This window comes from Zootoca vivipara, chromosome 7, assembly GCF_965207765.1.
Source record: "Zootoca vivipara chromosome 7, rZooViv2.hap1.1, whole genome shotgun sequence".
NCBI lineage: Eukaryota > Metazoa > Chordata > Lepidosauria > Squamata > Lacertidae > Zootoca > Zootoca vivipara.
The window spans coordinates 21,735,805-21,754,517 of NC_142590.1; the positions used below are offsets into that span (position 1 = coordinate 21,735,805).

Sequence of the window (18,713 nt, forward strand, 5' to 3'; positions counted from 1 at the left end):
AACAGTAATTACTAAAATCAGTTTACAACCATCATACCATGGTCGACAGCTATCTGAAGACAGCTATCGTATCTTCCCTGAATCTTCTGTTCTCCAGGCTAAACACCAGGGGATTGAGGGAAAATGAAAAGGCTTGCCTGTGGACCCAGCTGGTTGGCATGTGGGTCCGTCAGAGGTAGTGACGGGACAAGTCAGCACTCTGGGGCTTGACATCTGTCCTGGAACGTCAGGTGCCAACTCTAGGATTGTGCTCTTCATGCAGGACGGATATTGCGATCACACACACAAAGTGCAAGTTACACCGATTTCCTAAAGGACATGCTTCTCAGTATGAGTGCTTAGGTCTGACGAATGAAGAAAAGGTCAAGGAATATGTACAACAACCTTAAGCTATTATTTACAATCATGATTTATCATCCCTTGTTTAGGGGTGAGAGGACGATGTTTGTCACCACAGAGTCTTTTCATATAGTGAGAGACTGGCTCCACAAATTCATCTTCCCCCATTCTATATCCTGCCTGTTAAGCGCTTGCATAGGAGCTGAAGAAATGCACGTATTTACAGAACAGCGAAATGGCCTCCATCAGTCAAAAAATGGCACATTTGTACACGCCCTTATTGAAGCTCACAGGAAGTTTGTAATTTCTTCCTACCCTGTGATGTCACACAGTCAGCTTTATAGGTACACAGGAGACCTGGTGGGACTGTTATATCCAAATCCAATAAAACTATTCACCATTACGCCAACCCCATTAAATAAAATTAAATGAACGTTCAAATAATGAACAAATAACTAAACAATAATAAAAAATACATTCTTCAAATTAATATTAACATCTATCTACTCATTAAATATATTATTAGGACACTTTTCATCAAAATTAATTCCAGGGTGGTTTACAACAAGAACAAATTATATAATATATATGTGCCTGTATACACTAACAAAGACCACAAAAAACACCAGTAGATAGAAAATCAGGAACACTGTGGTGAATGTTTCAGTAAGAAAAAGTTCTTTGACTAACAGTAAAAGGTAACAATGTTGGCATCCACATGCATTTGCAAATTATTATTTTTTAGTCCTATGGAAAGTCATCAGTATTTCAGTCTGTATTTCTAATATACAAAGCTTGGAATGTGATTTTTGCCTAACATACACCCATCTGCAAAGCAATTTTATCTAGTATAATGCTTCTTTTGTATGGTATTTTACTAATGAATGCATTTTTAGGAACATGTTCCACTACCATTTATGGATTTTTGTACACATAACTGGGCTGGAGAACCGCATTTCAAATTTCAGAGGACTGAGAATGTCAAAGGATGGCTCTGTTTCAGTTCTTGTATCGCTTTGGAGCGTGCAAATTAGCTAGGTTCACCTTTAAAGGAGAACTGATTTAATTCCCCCTCCCCCTTCCCTCTTTGTGACCCTCCAGATGTTGTTGGATTCCAATTAGCCCAAGCTAGCACAGCCAATGCATGGTATGGGGTGATGGGAGTTGTAGTCTACTAACACCTGGAAGGCTACAACTTAGCCACTCCTTGCTTAGGTTACAACTGTGGTTGTCTTAGTTTTGTTAGAATGTCTGCTTTTGGTTTTACAGTGGAACCTCGGTTTATGAACACCTCGGTTTATGAATTTTCGGTTTATGAACGCCGCGGACCCATCTGGAACGGATTAATTCACTTTCCATTACTTTTAATGGGAAAGTTCGCTTCAGTTTATGAACGCTTCAGTTTATGAACAGACTTCCGGAACCAATTACACCCATGTTTCAGTTTATGAACGCTTCAGTTTAAGTACTTCACGGACCGGTCTGGAACGGATTAATCCACTTTCCATTACTTTCAATGGAAAAGTTCGCTTCAGTTTATGAACGGTTACTCCGCGGACCGTCTGGAACGGATTAATCCACTTTCCATTACTTTCAATGGGAAAGTTCGCTTCAGTTTATGAATGCTTCAGTTTATGAACAGACTTCCGGAACCAATTGTGTTCATAAACCGAGGTACCACTGTATAGGGGATTCTTTACCTTTTTTTCCCCAAACTGTGCTCCTCCTTTGTTACCTGCCACGATGTAGCACACATTGAGTGACACTCAATTGCATCGGCATAATTGGATTGTTAGAAATCAACGCCTTATATACTGATTCCTAAAGTAACCCTAAATTTCGCTGTAGTAAGATGTTGCTTGCTATACCTTTGGTGTACCTTTGGTGAGGGATCTCCATACATATGGTGCGTAGAGCAGCATTCCTAAATAATTCCCAGTTGTTAAAGGGGCAGGTAGGTGGGAAATGATATATGTAAGAAGGAAGATGCAAGGCATGGCTTATAGTCACTGAGTTACACAATGAATTACATGAAAATCTCTAACGAATATGACAATCAAAATCTAAGATGCAAAGCACAGCGTATCACGGAGCTTTCTTCATTAAAAATGGTCTACCGCTGATCTGAATAAAGGGCAAATAAGGTCAGCAGGGAGGCGGTATAATTATTTTAAGCGTCAGTTTTCAAAATACAGAAGTGCAGTGAGAATCAGTAAGACTCCAAGAAATTAATAGGATGCTTCCCAGAATCTTTTGCGCTACTGCACTGCTGTATCATGTCCCTGAGTCGTAGATTAGACAGAGGCTGAAATCCTACACTTACTGGGGCAGAAGGGCTGTTAATTATTATTATTATTTTTAGTAAACTGGGCAATGCAAGAAGTTAGCCCCTTCAAAAAGGCAACCTAAATTTTGCAGCCTGGATGTGCCTGCACTGGCCACTCACAAGCCTGCAGGAGTTCCTTCAACTCCATGTATAAGAGTTGGAGTACAGGATGCACCAGGTTAACTGCCTGTGAGGGAATGGGAATATGAGGTCAATGTGCACATCTATTTTGGTGGAAGACAGTGGCATAGCATGGGTTGGAGGGCCACACGGAGGGAGGGAAAGGGACAGAGTATGCATGTGCATTCAAATGCCCAACAGTGTCCATGTCACCCAGGAGATACCATCTGTGAAGATAAGAAGAGTCATTCTGTTGTCTGCAGAGGTCACTTCCTGGATTGCATGGAGAAGCTGCTTTCATCAGAGTGCAGCAATGTAAGCATGCAACTGTATTGAGGCAGCACTGAGTGTTGAAATTTTGTGCACCTAACAATTTTGCTCCTGGAGCAACCGCACCTGTGCTACGCCACTGTTGGAAGGTGCCTGCTAATTGATGTATGCATGTACCAGACAGCAAATCATGGTTGTGAGGAATAAAGATTGGACATGCACAATCAAAAGAAATATTAGATAGTGCATGACAAGAAAGTTAACTTCTTGTCATAGCTCTCATAATTAAAATGATCAATTGTGTAATGGTTTAAATTAATTGACTTTCAAAACATCGGATCAACTAAAAACATCACCTGAAAACAGCAGATGGCAAACTTCACCTTCTAAGAACACTTAGGATAACCCATCTTCCAAGATGGTGTCTACTGAAATAAAGATGTGCTGAACTTAAAACAAGGATGCAGCATCTTTGGGCTTTGAGATGTTGCTGAATTGCAACTCTCATCATCCCTGACCATAGTAGACCATGGCAGGTGGGAAGATGGGAGTCAGAGTCCAAAATCTGAAGGGTGACAGATTCCTGAACCCTGATGTAAAAGAAATGTTTTGTTTTGTTTTTGCTTCAGAACTACTGCTTTACTTATATGCAAATGCAAATTAAGTAATGAGTAATGACTAAGATGGTGACACAGCCTTGATTAAAATCATTCTTTCTAAACAAGTAGATTAAAACCATTCTTTCTAAACAAGAACTTCTGTTTCCCAGTCTGTTCTGAACTCCTTTCTGCTTAATAGCTAGTTGACAACAGAGTGAGCCATAAATGAACACAATGAATGTAGCTATTTTTTTGCAGATTTGTCACAATGGAAAAGGAAAACTTTGCATCTATTGTGTTTCATAGTTATTCGTGCTCTACCCCCCCTCCTTCAGTGATTTTCCAGTTGAGGACTGTCTGTCCAAGAACTCCTCTAGATGACCTGTTTATTGAGCTTTCATACAGATTTGCTTGCACGAAGCTTATGCAGAGGTTATATGGTGTTTGTGGTTTATTGAGCATTTGTTCCAATTTATTTGTGGGGATGTTATATGACATTCATCCTGATTTTTTAATGTAGAGGTTTTCAGTTTTCCCATCAGTCTATTAGGTTTAGTGCATTTCCCATCCTTTTCCTAATCTTATAAAATCAGTATTTTTTAAAAAAGTGGATTTGTTGCAACATAACACGTTAATCCACTTTAATTGTGCAAACTTAACTTCCTGGTGCGTGACTGAATTCCTCCCATAAACAGTCTGGAGACAACCCTAAATTACCAATGAAATAAGAATGCTAGTCAAAATAAGAGTGAACATATACTGTAACATACATTAAAGTAGCACTTCTAAGAAATGTTACTAAATAAAAGGAGAAAAAAACTAAGTAACTAGACCCTGGCTGCCATTAGGCAACTATCTTAGTGTTCAGTTAGCCTCCATCCCTAAAATGAAAGTTTAAAAAAAGAGGTCCATTTCAAAGGGTGTTTGTTTTATGGGAAACAAAATGAAATGGTGCTGCTAAGCACTTTCCATAGTACAAGTGCAGTTAAACAATTATATAATAAGTAATTGCAATGCATTTATGCAACGGACAATCTTGAATATGCATTGCACCAGTGCAATTCAAATATTCTACAGTGCTTTAGACATAACAAAAGTTGAGGTGCGGGGAGAGAGAAAGAGACGGAAAGCTTGCTCTGAATTTAAAGAGCTGCCCTTCTCTGCCATTGAAGAAAATTCTTCCACCAGCAAATTCTGGCTGACTGCTATGATGAATGCTTTATCACTAAGATCCAGGCTCCCTTTAAAACAGTGATTATTATTCCTGTCATGACCCCTCCGGTCATCAAATCATAGGGTCTTTTGTCATGAAACAACTGTCCAATAAGGAATAATCTAGGGAAAAGCCTGTAGCATAATATCTTCTACCTCTTTATAGTCACAGTAGGAGTTGGAGAAATCTACTCCTTCAAGTTATTGCTTGCTTAAACCCTTTTTTGGAGGAGAATATATCTTTAATTATGTGACATAAGAAACTGGGCTTTTCAAGTTTCAGAGCAGTTGGAAAAGAACAGTTTCTGTTTCAAAACAACCTGAAAGTACTCTCAGGGTTCAGCAAAGGTTAAGATCTACACAGATACTAATAGTCTGGCATATTTCCCAAATAAGCATGGCAAGAACCTGCCCCAGCGGGACAGGTGGAGAAAATTAACCTCATTCGAATTTTGCGCTATTTGGATCTGATCGAGAGCAGGTCCTACTCAGGAACTACACTGCCGTTGCCTAGACAAAACCATTTCAAAAGCAAGGCTTGTTTACAGTAGGTTCTCAGGATGCCCCACCAAAGATATAATGCTAAATGCTTCATTAGTTTGAGGCACTCTTTATATTGCTAATGTGTTGTTGTTGTTTGTATCTACTTATTTACTTATTATCACTACTTAAATTATCACTACTTAAAAACATATATAGTTGTGCTGCATCATTCAGAGGCTCAGTAAGGGAAATTCATCATTACCACACACCTATATTTTTCTAGGCAATGCACCCCCCCAAAAAAAAACCCCACCATACACAACATTCCCTGCCTGAAGGCTTGTAATCTAAAAGACAAAAAATGGGAAAGCCAGCAACTTCAGACACAAATTCTTCAGAAAGTTATAGAAGTATTAAATGGGCAGGTGGAATGGCCGTAGAGGAGAGGAGAGGAGAGGCCAAATGGCAATTTTCAGCATCAGCTAGGTGACCAGGTGGCTACTAAGAGATGAGGGTAAGGAGGAGTCAAATAGCAGATGAAAAAGAAGAGGAAGAGTTTGGATTTGATATCCCGCTTTATCACTACCCGAAGGAGACTCAAAGCAGCTAACATTCTCCTTTCCCTTCCTCCCCCACAACAAACACTCTGTGAGGTGAGTGAGGCTGAGAGACTTCAGAGAAGTGTGACTAGCCCAAGGTCACACAGCAGCTGCATGTGGAGGAATGGAGACGCAAACCCGGTCCCCCAGATTACAAGTCTACCACTCTTAACCACTACACCACACCGGCTCTCCACAGATGGTCCCAGATGAGCAAAACAAAAGTAAATCACAAAGAATCAAGTTCTGGCAGTAGGTAGGGCAGTCTTGCCAGATGAATGCTGACCACAAAGGCAGAAAAAAACAGGACACCAACTCAGAGCAGCACAGGATTGTATGATGCAGTCTTACAGGACCACAGAAGCCAATTCAGATCAATGGCCCACCTGGCTTAGTATTGTCTACACCAGACATCCCCAAACTTCAGCCCTCCAGATGTTTTGGACTACAATTCCCATCTTTCCTGACCACTGGTCCTGTTAGCTAGGGATCATGGGAGTTGTAGGCAAAAACATCTGGAGGGCCGCAGTTTGGGGATGCCTGGTCTACACTAACCAGCAGCAGCTCTTTGGGGTTTCAGACAGGGAACCTCTTCCAGCCCTACCAGGAGATGCTGGGGACTGAAGCTGGGACCTTCTGCATGCAAAGCAGTTGCCCTACCACTAACCTATGGGCCTCCCAATTATTGTATGATAACGTGTAAGGGGGTAAAGAGCTTTGGTTGTGACTGGCAGCACCCCTGCCACAATAAAGGTGAGTATTAAAAAGGTAAAGGTAAAGGACCCCTGACGGTTAAGTCGAGTCGCAAACGACTCTGGGGTTGTGGCGCTCATCTCGCTTTACTGGCTGAGGGAGCCAACATTTGTCCACAGAGAGTTTTTCCAGGTCATCTGGCCAGCATGACTAAGCCACTTTTGGCAAAACCAAAGCAGTGCACGGAAACGCCGTTTACCTTCCCGCCAGAGTGCTACCTATTTATCTACTTGAACTTTGATGTGCTTTCGAACTGCTAGGCTGGCAGGAGCAGGGACCGAGCAACGGTAGCTCACCCCATCACGGGGATTCAAACTGCCGACCTTCTGATTGGCAAGCACTAGGCTCTGTGGTTTAGACTACAGCGCCACCCGCGTCCCTGATTATGGTAACATGTAAGGGGGTAAAGAGCTTTGGTCGTGACTGGCAGCTCCCCTGCCGCAATAAAGGTGAGTGTTAGGAGGAGTTAAAGCTCACATTATGAGCTTGTTGTTTCAGGAAGTTTCTTAGCATTTCAGCATTAAGGGTTATGCAAAGAAATGAATGAATAAATAATAGAAAAGGGTCATAAATAGGCTGCTTTACCCCCAGAATTTTTCCACATGACCATACACACCACGAGCCAGCATTTATCACCATGAACCTAGTTTCTGGAGGGAAAGCCGACCAAGGCTACCTACCTGCATCTGTGATCGTGCAGAGACATTTGGTAGCAAACGACTTCAACAAACGCAAACACAAAAATTGGGATCCGAAGGCTTGCCACCATAAGTCATTTGTTTCCTCGTCATTCGCCTCGCTGCTGCTTTTACTGACGACACAAAAACCCAAGGCTCTTTCCTCGTAACATCCCATCTATTAATCTAACCCTAAGCCATGAAAAATATGTGTATGTGTGTGTGTGGGGGGGGATGTATCGAGTGAAGCCACACTTAGTGCAAAGGGGTTGATGGAACATACAGAGATGTTATGTATGGCAAGAAGTAGAAGGGGGTAAGGGTTCGTCGTTAATAGGAAAAGATGTCAAAAAAATTGAAACATAATAATAGTGCAATTTATCCTTGCTAAACGTACTGCAGTGCACTGTAATTAAATATGAAAACCTAAATTTATCTCTGTGTTCGGCTGTCATTAATTTAACAGGGAATGCACATGTTGTAATCTAATGGCTGATTCCACCAGTTTCCCTCCCAACGTGCAGCATATTAAAATGTATATTAGCCTCAAGGTGCATAAACACAAAATAATAGGGCAAAGGTTTTGGTGTGTGGAGTAGGGGAGAAAAAAAATCCATGCTCAAAGGCCGTCAAGTAGCTGGTGATGCAAGGGAGCCACTCACTTAGCCTCATTAAGCCAAAGCTCTCTTTTGCTTGTCTTTTGTTCTGCATGACAGCAGCCTCTTTGTTGTATAATAATTCATTCCAAGTTCGTTCCAAGCTACCGAAACTGGTGAACTGTGGCCATTTTAATGAGAAGTATTGGTGCTATGCATAATCTGGGAGCCGCGTGGACCAGGCAATCACAGAGCACTGCAGCCAGCAAAATGAGACACTGTCGAAATCACAAATTTGTCAAGTTGTTTTTGGACAGGGGTATTATAATAAGCACTAAAATATGCATCCTATTACTTTGCATCTGCCAGTCAAAGATCACTGTAATGAATGCATGCTGCAGGGTATGACCAGGCCGTCGCTGTAAGTAAAACAAACTGGAGAGTACAAAAAAGAATTATGTATTTTTGGCAGGGCTTGACTTATTTTAAAATCCTATTGCATCAGGAGCTGGATTTTTCTGGCACCGTGTCCAATGCCAGCAGTGAACACACTAAAACTGCCAAAGCTAAAGAGTTAACTGGAATACATTGCTGTTGATCTCTCTTTCTCTCTCTCTCTTTTTCTTTCTCTCACACTCTCTAATGACTGTGTTTACTAGCTGAAAAAGACAAAATCTTAAAACACAGCACTCCCAGCAAATGTAACATACAGCCCACAAAGGCACACGGAGATTAAATCATTTTAAAACTCACCTCACAATCATTTTAGCATCCTTTGTTTAAAAGTTGCTACTGAAAATGGCTTGGCGCTTTGCTAAAAGTACATTTCTAAAAAACCCCACAATCTCACGAAGGGGTCCTAGATATGGACAGTGCGTGCACACACACACACACACACACACACACACTGCGCATACAGCCCCCCCCTCACCCCCAGACTGGTATGGGCACAAGTTTAGGTTCACAAATGCATAACATGCAGAATCTTCACTGATATCAGTCTCATGTGAGTGTTCATCCCAGTGCACAAACCTGCTATATCCAAATTCCATTTGACACAATCAAGGATGGGCAACTTGGACAGAGAAACATGCTAATGGGCATATTCACATGTGACATTCATGGGAGGTGGGGGGGGGAGCTTGCAGACCTTACAATTGCAGACCTTACAATTGTCCCTATTGTCCAGGGAAAGTCCTGGATTTACAGAAACCATCCCAGTTACTGATTTGATCCCAGAATGTCCCCCTTTTCCTTAGGATGTCTCTATTTTCATCAGAGAAATTTTGGAGGGTGTGGAAGGACATTCTTATTTACATCAGAGAAATGTTGGAGGCTATGGAGCTATGTGACCCCTGAGCTAAGGAGATAAGTAACTATACAACCTTTAGAAGATATTTGAAGGCAGCCCCATATAGGGAAGTTGTTTAATGCTCATGATGTCTTTATATATGTTGGAAGCTGCCCAGAGTGGTTAGGGCAGATGGGTGAGGTCAGATAGGCGATGATAATAAATAATAATTTATTGTTATTACTGAAAGAACTAGCATATTTTCATCAGAGAAATGCTGGAGGCTACGGGCTTGTGAGGGCAGAGACTCATTTCCTGCTCTCCACTATACACCAGAGGGCTCTGTGGACTGGGCTGCCAGAACACTAGGCATGTCTCACCTTTTTACACCGTGGTGAGATTCAAAACTGCAGCATGCTGTTCAGATTCTTACCACTTTGTTTATAATTGGTGAGATTTCTCCTCTCTGCCCCGATCGCACGTCCTGACTTAATGCTGCAATAACGAGGGGGTAGCATTTTCATTCTTTAAAACTGCAAGCTGCCTTCTTCACGCAAGCACAAATTTGCTATGTGTAGTTTATATCTATAACAAAGTTATGTAATTATATAACTTACTAATCTATGTAGCTGTTTCTAATCATGTGTATGTTTGTAATTTAATAACAAACAATTGAATGATGCATATGATTTACATGTATAAAACACACATGCCTAGTGAAGCACTGATTTTTTTTTTAAAAAAAAGCAATAGCCATTGGGGTGGGCAACCAGGCAGGCCGAGGGAAGGTCTTTAACCCTTTTCCTGTCTCTGCGCTTGCCTCTCAAAAATGGCCTCTCCCAAAGCTGGTTTTGCCACTGCGAGACTGCAGGTGCATGCTTACTGAACGTGAGCCTCAAATTCCACAGTGGGAGCAGCAGTAGCTGCATGGGGATAATTTTGTGAGGAATGTCACTAAAGGGTGGGGGGAAAGAGTAAGGCACTTCCATTCAAAACACAGGCCTCCCAACACTGCGTCTCCTCCTCAGGACAGGGCTTGGCTGCATGCTGCTTGCCTCACAAGAGGGTTTTTCTGCAGCTCAGCCTATATAGGCTCAGAATCAATAATGGAGCCGGAATGCATATCTCAGAGGTAAAAGTAAACAATGGAACCGAGCTAGCCCTTTAACGCAGAGTGATGGGCATGTTCTCCTCCGGGAGTCAAAAAGCAGCTCATGGATTTTTCAGTTCTGTTGAAAATTATCAACTCTTGTATTCCAATGCCTACAACACATTTGTTTGGTGGCCAAAAGGCACTGTTTTTTTGTTTTGCGTTTGTTTTGTGTTAAAAAAAACTGATTTAAAAAGGCAAGAATGGAATTGAATCTGTTCTGTGCTCCCCCCCAAGGGGGGTATGCAGGGGTACACATACCCCTAAACATTTTGTGAATCTAAGTTTGGCCTCATTGAGGGGCAGTAGTTCAATATGTGTAGGAAAATGTGAGTGCCCCTAAACATATTTTTTTAAAGAAAAAAGCACTTTTAAAAGTATTGGATTTCCTATCTTGTACAATAAAATAGTTTGATGTCATACACAATAATCCTAAACTGATGCTACACCCTTAATTTTGAATCAGCTCTCTCTCTCTCTCTCTCTCTCTCTCTCTCTCTCTCTCTCTCTCTCTCTCTCTCTCTCTGTGTGTGTGTGTGTGTGTGTGTTTGCAAATGTGTGTGGTGGTGGAGGCGAGAGAACAAGCTTTATTTACATGTTTGTATACTGGTGGCACCTGAATAGGTAGATGAACTGACTTAAAGGTGGTTATAGACTAGAACATTTTTGTTACCACCAGCAAACACAGGTACATTTTTCAAACATAATTGCAGAAAGTCTGCAGAGAGCGATCAAGTAAGCAACCAATGAAAGACTCTTGGAAGAGACAGATAGCACTAGATAGTGACTACTTATCGATCCTATTCCACTATGGGGAATATGATGTGAAAACACACACACACGTTTTAGCAGACTATTTTTTACACTATCCTGAATGTGCCCTGGAACATTAGTTGAAGGCAAAAGCATCTTTACACCTATATTAATCAGCTAATGCTGTTTTATATCCAATTTTTTATTTCTGTTCCACAGTATAGTTTGTCAGGTTGCAAGGGAATACCAAATGAATCATGGAAATGAATGAAAAACATAATGTGCCATGTTTACTGTGCTGGGTTTTCGCATGAGGAGTTAGATCCTTTTTCTTTGCCCATCAAAGGTTTCCCCACAATTCACTGCACTGTATTACAAACCTTTCCAGTGTTGGTGCTGACCTTTAAAGCCCTAAACGGCCTCAGTCCAGTACACCTGAAGGAACGTCTCTACCTCCATCGTTCTGTCCTGGCACTAATTATTATTATTATTAGTTACTTGCGCTTATCGAATTTGCTTCATTGTTGTTGCTGACAGAAGTTCTTTCTCTGCATCACTTTTTCATCATAGGTTAGTTAGATTTTAAGTGTATTAAAGAGTTTAATAAAAGCTCTCATAAGCTTTGTGCTGTTTTAGGTGCTGTCAGACATCCTGCTGTGAATTGCTTCTACTTAACATTTGTGTTAGTTGGTGGTGATTTAAAAATAAAATAAAATTGGTAATAATAGCAGCTTATTTTTTGTTGTGGGTTTGTTGATTCTTTTGCATTGTTAATAATGTGTCCATGCAATGTTTTAAGCTTCAGCAATTGTTTGTATCAGACTCTGATGTCATTTCATCCAGCAAGTATTATTTTGGAGGGATAATAATAATAATATAATTTATTATTTATACCCCACCCATCTGGCTGGGTTTTCCCAGCCACTCTGGGCGGCTTCCAACAGAAAATGAAATAAAACAATCTATTAAACATTAAAAGCCCCCCTAAACAGGGCTGCCTTCAGATGTCTTCTAAAAATCTGGTAGCTGTTTTTCTCTTTGACATCTGGTGGGAGGGCGTTCCACAGGGCGGGCGCCACCACCGAGAAGGCCCTCTGCCTGGTTCCCTGCAACCTCACTTCTCGCAGTGAGGGAACCGCCATATCAGTTGATATTTGTGCTATTGCTGCTTTTGACTTGAGTAAGGTAGGATAGGCAAGAGCTAACATAGTGAGTACAGGAGTCTGCTACACAAGGCATTGCTGTTCTCCACTCCACCCCCCCCCCAAACCCTGAAAACTGCTCTGGAAGAGGGGGAGGACTCTCCAGGGCAGATTCTTTCTTTTGAGGGGGGAAGTACGAGATCTGGAGAGAAGAAACCCAAAGCCCTGTTGCACAAGCAGTGTTCCTTTAGTGCAAGCAAGCAGATGTAATTGAGTCTCGTCCTATATCTTTGATTCACAACACAGTTCTGTCCTTGTAAATTTCTGCTCAGAGGTAAGCACTATTTAAACCAGTGGTGCTTATTCCCAAGTAAGTTTGTATAAGATTCAAGGCTTGGACCTCTCTCGTTAGCAGGGCTGTGTGAGATTCTTCAAGGTTCTCCAGAACTTCCCCTCTCCTTCCTCTGAGTCAACCTTTTTGGCATGCTTCTAGAAAGCAACATTCAGAATCCCATCTACGGTACATCTTAGCCATATCCAAAAGATCTAATCTACAGTGGTACCTTGGTTTATGAACTTAATCCATTCCGGAAGTCCGTTCTTAAACCAAGGCGTGCTTTCCCATAGCAGCGGGGGAATCAATTTACAAATGGAACACACTCAATAGGAAGCAAAACATGTCCTGTTTCCAAGGCAAAGTTCACAAACCAAAACTCCTACTTCCAGGTTTGCAGCGTTCTTAATCCAAGTTGTTCTTAAAATAAGCTGTTCTTAAACCAAGGTACTACTGTACCATATACCATTAGCTAGATATGCAATAGGGTAGTTGTCCATGGAGGAAACAAAGCACTATTATTTAATTTAGAAACTTCAAAGTAAAATAATAATAATCTCCAAATGGTATACAGCTAAATTTATACATAAAACCTGATCAAAATCCATAAACTATTTAAAAACAGATTTAAGAGCTGCTACATTTTTTCTTTTAAAAAAAACATACCTTGCTATTTTATTTTTAAATTGTGGCGCATCCCTTTGAAAATAGCAACATCATTATGAAAATCAGAGTGTTCTGACCACTTTACTCATTTCAAAGTAGATCCTTTGACTGAAACTAAGTGAGATAATTCCCTTTTATCCATAGTTATAACTAATTTGTCAAGTTTTTGAATCAAGGGTTACACAGCTGTTCAGATTCTCCTAGTAAATGACCTACGTTGCTGGGTCACATTAGCAGGGAAGGGAAATTTGGATAACATCTGCTAAATGTTTACGGTGGCTGGGAGCAGGCAAAGCATTCCAAATTCATTGGGTGTTCTCCAGGCACAGTTAAGCAAATCATTGGCACTTAGCTATGCCCTTCAATAGAATATAGGGAGTGGATTACACCCTTTTCATTTCTTTCCAATTTATAGGCTGCTGCACTAAAAATGGCTTCCAAAACGAACAGGACTTTCGAGTGAACCTGTTGAAGATCGGACTGCAAATAACAGGACATGGGTGGGATAATTTATCTACTTTATTTGTTAAATGTATATCCTCCCTCACCATTCCACTCAAATGAAGGGTTTCAGAGAGTATTCCCGAGGTAGAAGGCAAGCTTCCGGTTCCTGCATGGGCCACAATGCCACTTGATGCAGGATTCTGTTAGTCAATATTTTTAGATGACACCCAGATGCAAGTTTTGCCACTTAATCTCCTTCGTCAGCCTTCTCACCCTGGAAAATGAACGTGGCACCTTATCTGCATCCAGAAATGGATGTTGGAAAAGAGGACTAGAGGATGAAAGGAATGGTTTGGGGCTCAGACCCCATTTGTATTTAGTTTTTTCTTTGGGGGGGGGGGTTTGAGCGAATCACTTGTATCTCAGCATCACTTTGCCATCTATGAAATGGGTGTCTTGTGGCTCGTTACGCCCACACCGCCAGCCATTTTGTGAATGAGCATGGCCCCTCATCCAGGGCATTCATTCTGTAACGGCACCCAAGGTGCATACTCAAAATTCCAAATGTATCCATCCATGCCCCCCCCCCCCAAAGCTGGAGAAAACTCATGTATTAGACTCAGGGCTGTGTCCAAATACCCACTCAACCATGGAGTTCACAGAGTGTCCACCAGGCACTCACTACATCTCAGTTTGTACGTTTCTCAAAAAGTTGTTGTGAAGATTAAATGGGAGGAGAGCCATGTGTGCTGCCCTGAGCTCAAGGATATAGGGAAGGGAAAGATAAAATTGTAATGGTACAATCCCATTGGTGATCTGCAAGGGCTTTTAAACCAGGTGGAAACATTCACTAAGGAGGGAGGAGGACAAGGGGAGGCAATTTTTCGGGAGGCAATTTTTCCAAAGCAGGTTCTCCCCTTAAGGAGAGCATGGGTTGCAGAAGGGTTAACAAGACATTCCCTGGTTTGTTGGGCGGGTCACTTTGGATGGCCACTGGGGTATTGTTGCTGGGGAAAATGTTATGTTGCAACTTATTTGATTGACAGCCACAGCCTCTATATACTGAGCAAGCAGCTTACAGTTTCACTTTTGGTGCTTGCAACAGATCTCCCTCCCTCCCTCCCTCCCTTAGGGGTTTGTTTGCACATGACGTTGCTGTGCCTGTCATGGGGTCGTCCGTATTGATGCGGGGGCCTAGTAGGAATTTTGCCACTTGGCTAATTGGCTGGTGCCTTGTGGTTTTTGCCTACTACATAGCAAAATGTCACAACTTGTAAGGTTGCGGTTAGGCATTGGTTCAAATTGGATGATGGAGGGGTACGGATTTGGCTGGGCCTGCCCCTCAAAATTGCTGCTGCCTTTAGGGGTATTCCGTTAAAGGAATCCTGGGGCTCCACATGTTTGTCCATACCCCTGGTAGGGGCTAGGACTGTGCATGAGCCTCGGGGAGCATCTGGGGGGTGGGGAGGTCAAGGGCTTGGTGGCCCTGCCCCGGCCTCTCTCAGAGGGTGCTTACCTATCCTGGCTTCCCCAGTATGCTAGGGGAGTCAGATCTGTCCCAGTTGGCTGGGGAACCAATGCCTAAGCAACCACTCACATTAGTTGTATTTAAATAAAGTTGTGGCCAAAATTAATGCCAAAAACCTTAAACTTAAATTCTGTGTGAAGTGTGAGTTATTGGTGGAAAGTCTTGGTACCTCGGCACGCAATTGTCCATCCCTCTTGCAGTCTCCAGAATCCCACCCCCACCCCCCAAAAAATCTGGAGCATGTCACAAACCCACCCCACCCCTTAGAATAAATTTCGGAGGTGTGCTGAGGGCCTGCATTGGGGAGGGGAAGTCAGCAAAAATTCCTTTCCTGCCTGCATTAGCAGACACCTCTGCTTCAGCAACAGTGCAGCGAGACTACTTGGATTCAGCCTGAAAACAAATATATATTAGAGTATTGGACTGAATTGTTATTTTCAGTAGTTTAGCCTGGGGAGAGGGGACACAGGGTTTTTTGTTTTTGTTTTTAAAAATCTAAATAATTTAATGCTTGCATCCAATGGTCTTTAAAACAAAATTAGCCCCTTTGATTTCCCATTCATGTTAGATTTCCAACATAGCCAGGTAAGCTAAAAAAAGAATAAGTAAAGTTAAAGGACCCCTGGATGGTTAGGTCCAGTCAAAGGTGACTATGGGGTGTGGCACTCATCTTGCTTTCAGGCCAAGGGAGCAGGCATTTGTCCACAGACAGCTTTCTGGGTCACGTGGCTAGCATGACTAACCCGCTTCTGGTGCAATGAAACACCGTGACAGAAGCCAGAGCACATGGAAATGTTGTTCCCACCACAGTGGTACCTATTTATCTCCTTGCCACTGTTGTGCTTTCAAACTGCTAGCTTGGCAGAAGCTGGGAAAGTGCAACAGGAACTCACCAACATCAAGCAGATTCAAACCACTGACCTTCTGATCAGCAAGCCCAAGAGGCGCAGTGTTTTAGATCACAGCGGCATCCACATCCCTTCTAGCCAGCTGAGCTACCTTGGATATAACAGTATTCCCTCTTCCCTCACCCACTTCAGTCTTTTCCATGGCATCAGCCTTTGGGTTAAGATTAATTTATATTACTAAATGTTTAAGAAGCTTTGTGCACCATACCTTTATATAGAATTATTTCTTGATATAGTGACAAGCTGAGAAAACTATGAATTGCAGTCTCTCTTCTCGTTCAAAACATTGAAAAGTGGGGTGAGATGGGAGGGGGAGATTCTCCCACAAGTGCTATTTTGCACAATGCAAAGATACAACAAAAAGATGAAAGTCCTTGTATTTCTGGATGGCCCTGTGTTAGGCAAATGTGAACAAGCCTTGTGATACTATGAAAATAAGTGTCTGGGGAGGGGACTGCTAAGCGGGGTGGGGTGGCAAAGAGACCCCGAGCAGAAGAGAGTTAGTACATAACCTCAGGCACCTGAGTTTAACCACTGAGCTTTAGAAGTTGAAACAACAACCCCCCAAAATGTTTAATTATTATTCTTTCCTTTTTTTTAAAAAAAAAGGCCTAGGAAGACTGTATTCTCCAGAGCTTAGTGATAGGATTGTCTCTACAATCGAAAGGTAATGTTATAATTTTCAGAGCTTCACAGAGAACAAAGAAACCTTCCCCCCTCCCACTAACCCTTTCCTGAAAAGAACTCCAGTCTCCAGCAATGATAAGCAGAGATTTGGAGGTATCTGACACTCCAAATCCTATTCTTTTGTAAATCTTTGCCTTATACAACATTTTCAACCATGTTATATTAGATTTTTCGAAGGATAATCAATAGGCATGATGTATAACTGAAAGCACTCTTCAAAGTGAATCTCTTCCAGAAGCCAGAAACAAAAGCCTAGTGCTTTCTCCCTCCCTCCCTCCCTCCCTCCCTCCCTCCCTCTCCCTCCTCCTCCTCCTCCTGCTGCTGCTGAAAATCTAGCCTGAGTAGTGGGGGGAGGCAAAAGCCGCCGGGGAGCAAATTAAAAAGCCAGTTTTGACCACGGCTCTCCTCGCTGAAAGCAAAAGTCACCCTGAGCCTGCTGTAACTTATTCCAGCTGGCAGCAGTCCCCGAGGAATCCTGTTGCAAATTGGGAATGCTTAAGCATGGCAACGACGTGGAGAGAATTCCGACATGGCTAGTGGCGTGAGCTATCTGGGTTTCCTCTGCACCAACCAGATCAGCTGGGAAGGGAGGTGGAGCTCCTCCAGGGAATGGGTCTCAATGTTCAAGACTGTGACCCAAACTCTAAATCTGTTTTAATTGGTATGGCATTTTCCAAAATAATACTAATAATAAAATGTTGTATTTACTAATGGGAAGTTATAAGGAAATAAAGGTTTGCCCTGATACAGCCTGAATGAGCCCCACATACTTCAGGACTGGCTTAGTTCAAGATATTGGAGATGACCTACAAAGCTGGAAGTGGCCTGACTCCAGCAATATCTGGAGACTTGGCTGCCTCTACTCTCACATGCCTTTAAGACCCGTTTGTAGTCCCATGAACAGACTAGGCGCCTGTGGGGATCCCTTCTATCTTGATAATTCTATGGTTCCATGAAACCCCACATTAGCAAGCTGTAAAGTCTCGATGGGACTTGATAATAGTGTGTTCCCATACCTGCACACCATATAATGATGATGTTTAATGGATCAGCTCAACAACTGCTTTTCTGGCATGTTTTTTTTAAAGGAGAGAGAAACTGAAGTTGGCCAAGTGGGAGGTTAGGAATGTGGCACAGCTTAGATTGTGAGACCAAAACTTGCTAATTAAATACTTGGGGTTTTTCCCCCTTCTCCACCCCAGACAGTAGCATAGTGGCAAGCTTCATACTATATTGAAAGGTGGCATAAAAATATTGTAAATAAATAACTAATTAACAAGCCTTGGAGTCCCAGTACCCAGCATAGCCAAGCATCTGAGAGTAAGTGGTCTAATGTATCATACCTTTCCCACCAGGTCAGCGATCTTGGGCACAGGTTTTCCCTTCTGATGCCTTACAGTTGGTGGGCTCTGTCCATCCCAGTCTTGAAATTCTTCTATGCTTTGCAGATAAAGCAGAGCTCTCAGCCCAGTGCAGTAATCCTCAATCACGGTGAAATCTTGATTCTGTATTGCGCTGCAAACCTACAATAGAAGATGCAAACTTTGTTACTATTACTATGGGAATGTGTATCTATTGATGTTAGAGGCAGAAGGTACAGAACTCAAGTAAATGAAGATGGCTGACCCTTAGTACCCAAGTCTTTTTGAGGCACTCATTGATCATGGATTGTTTTACTTGCTGTAGGGTTTCAAGTACAGTGGAACCTCGGTTTATGAACACCTCGGTTTATGAATTTTCGGTTTACGAACACCGCGGACCCATCTGGAACAGATTAATTCACTTTCCATTACTTTCAATGGGAAAGTTTGCTTCAGTTTATGAATGCTTCAGTTT

At 42.1% G+C, this 18,713-nt stretch overlaps 1 protein-coding gene across 4 annotated transcripts in view; it reads right to left on the bottom strand.

Moving 5' to 3' along the window:
* The window catches only part of DPYD (dihydropyrimidine dehydrogenase), a 520,906-nt gene that overhangs the window by 37,043 nt on the left and 465,150 nt on the right, over nt 1-18,713 (bottom strand). For all 4 annotated transcript variants that reach the window (XM_088673792.1, XM_035123774.3, XM_088673794.1 and 1 more), the window contains one exon: nt 18,221-18,400. In XM_088673792.1, coding sequence (XP_088529918.1) covers nt 18,221-18,400 — 180 coding nt within the window. The remainder of the gene's footprint in view (nt 1-18,220; nt 18,401-18,713) is intronic.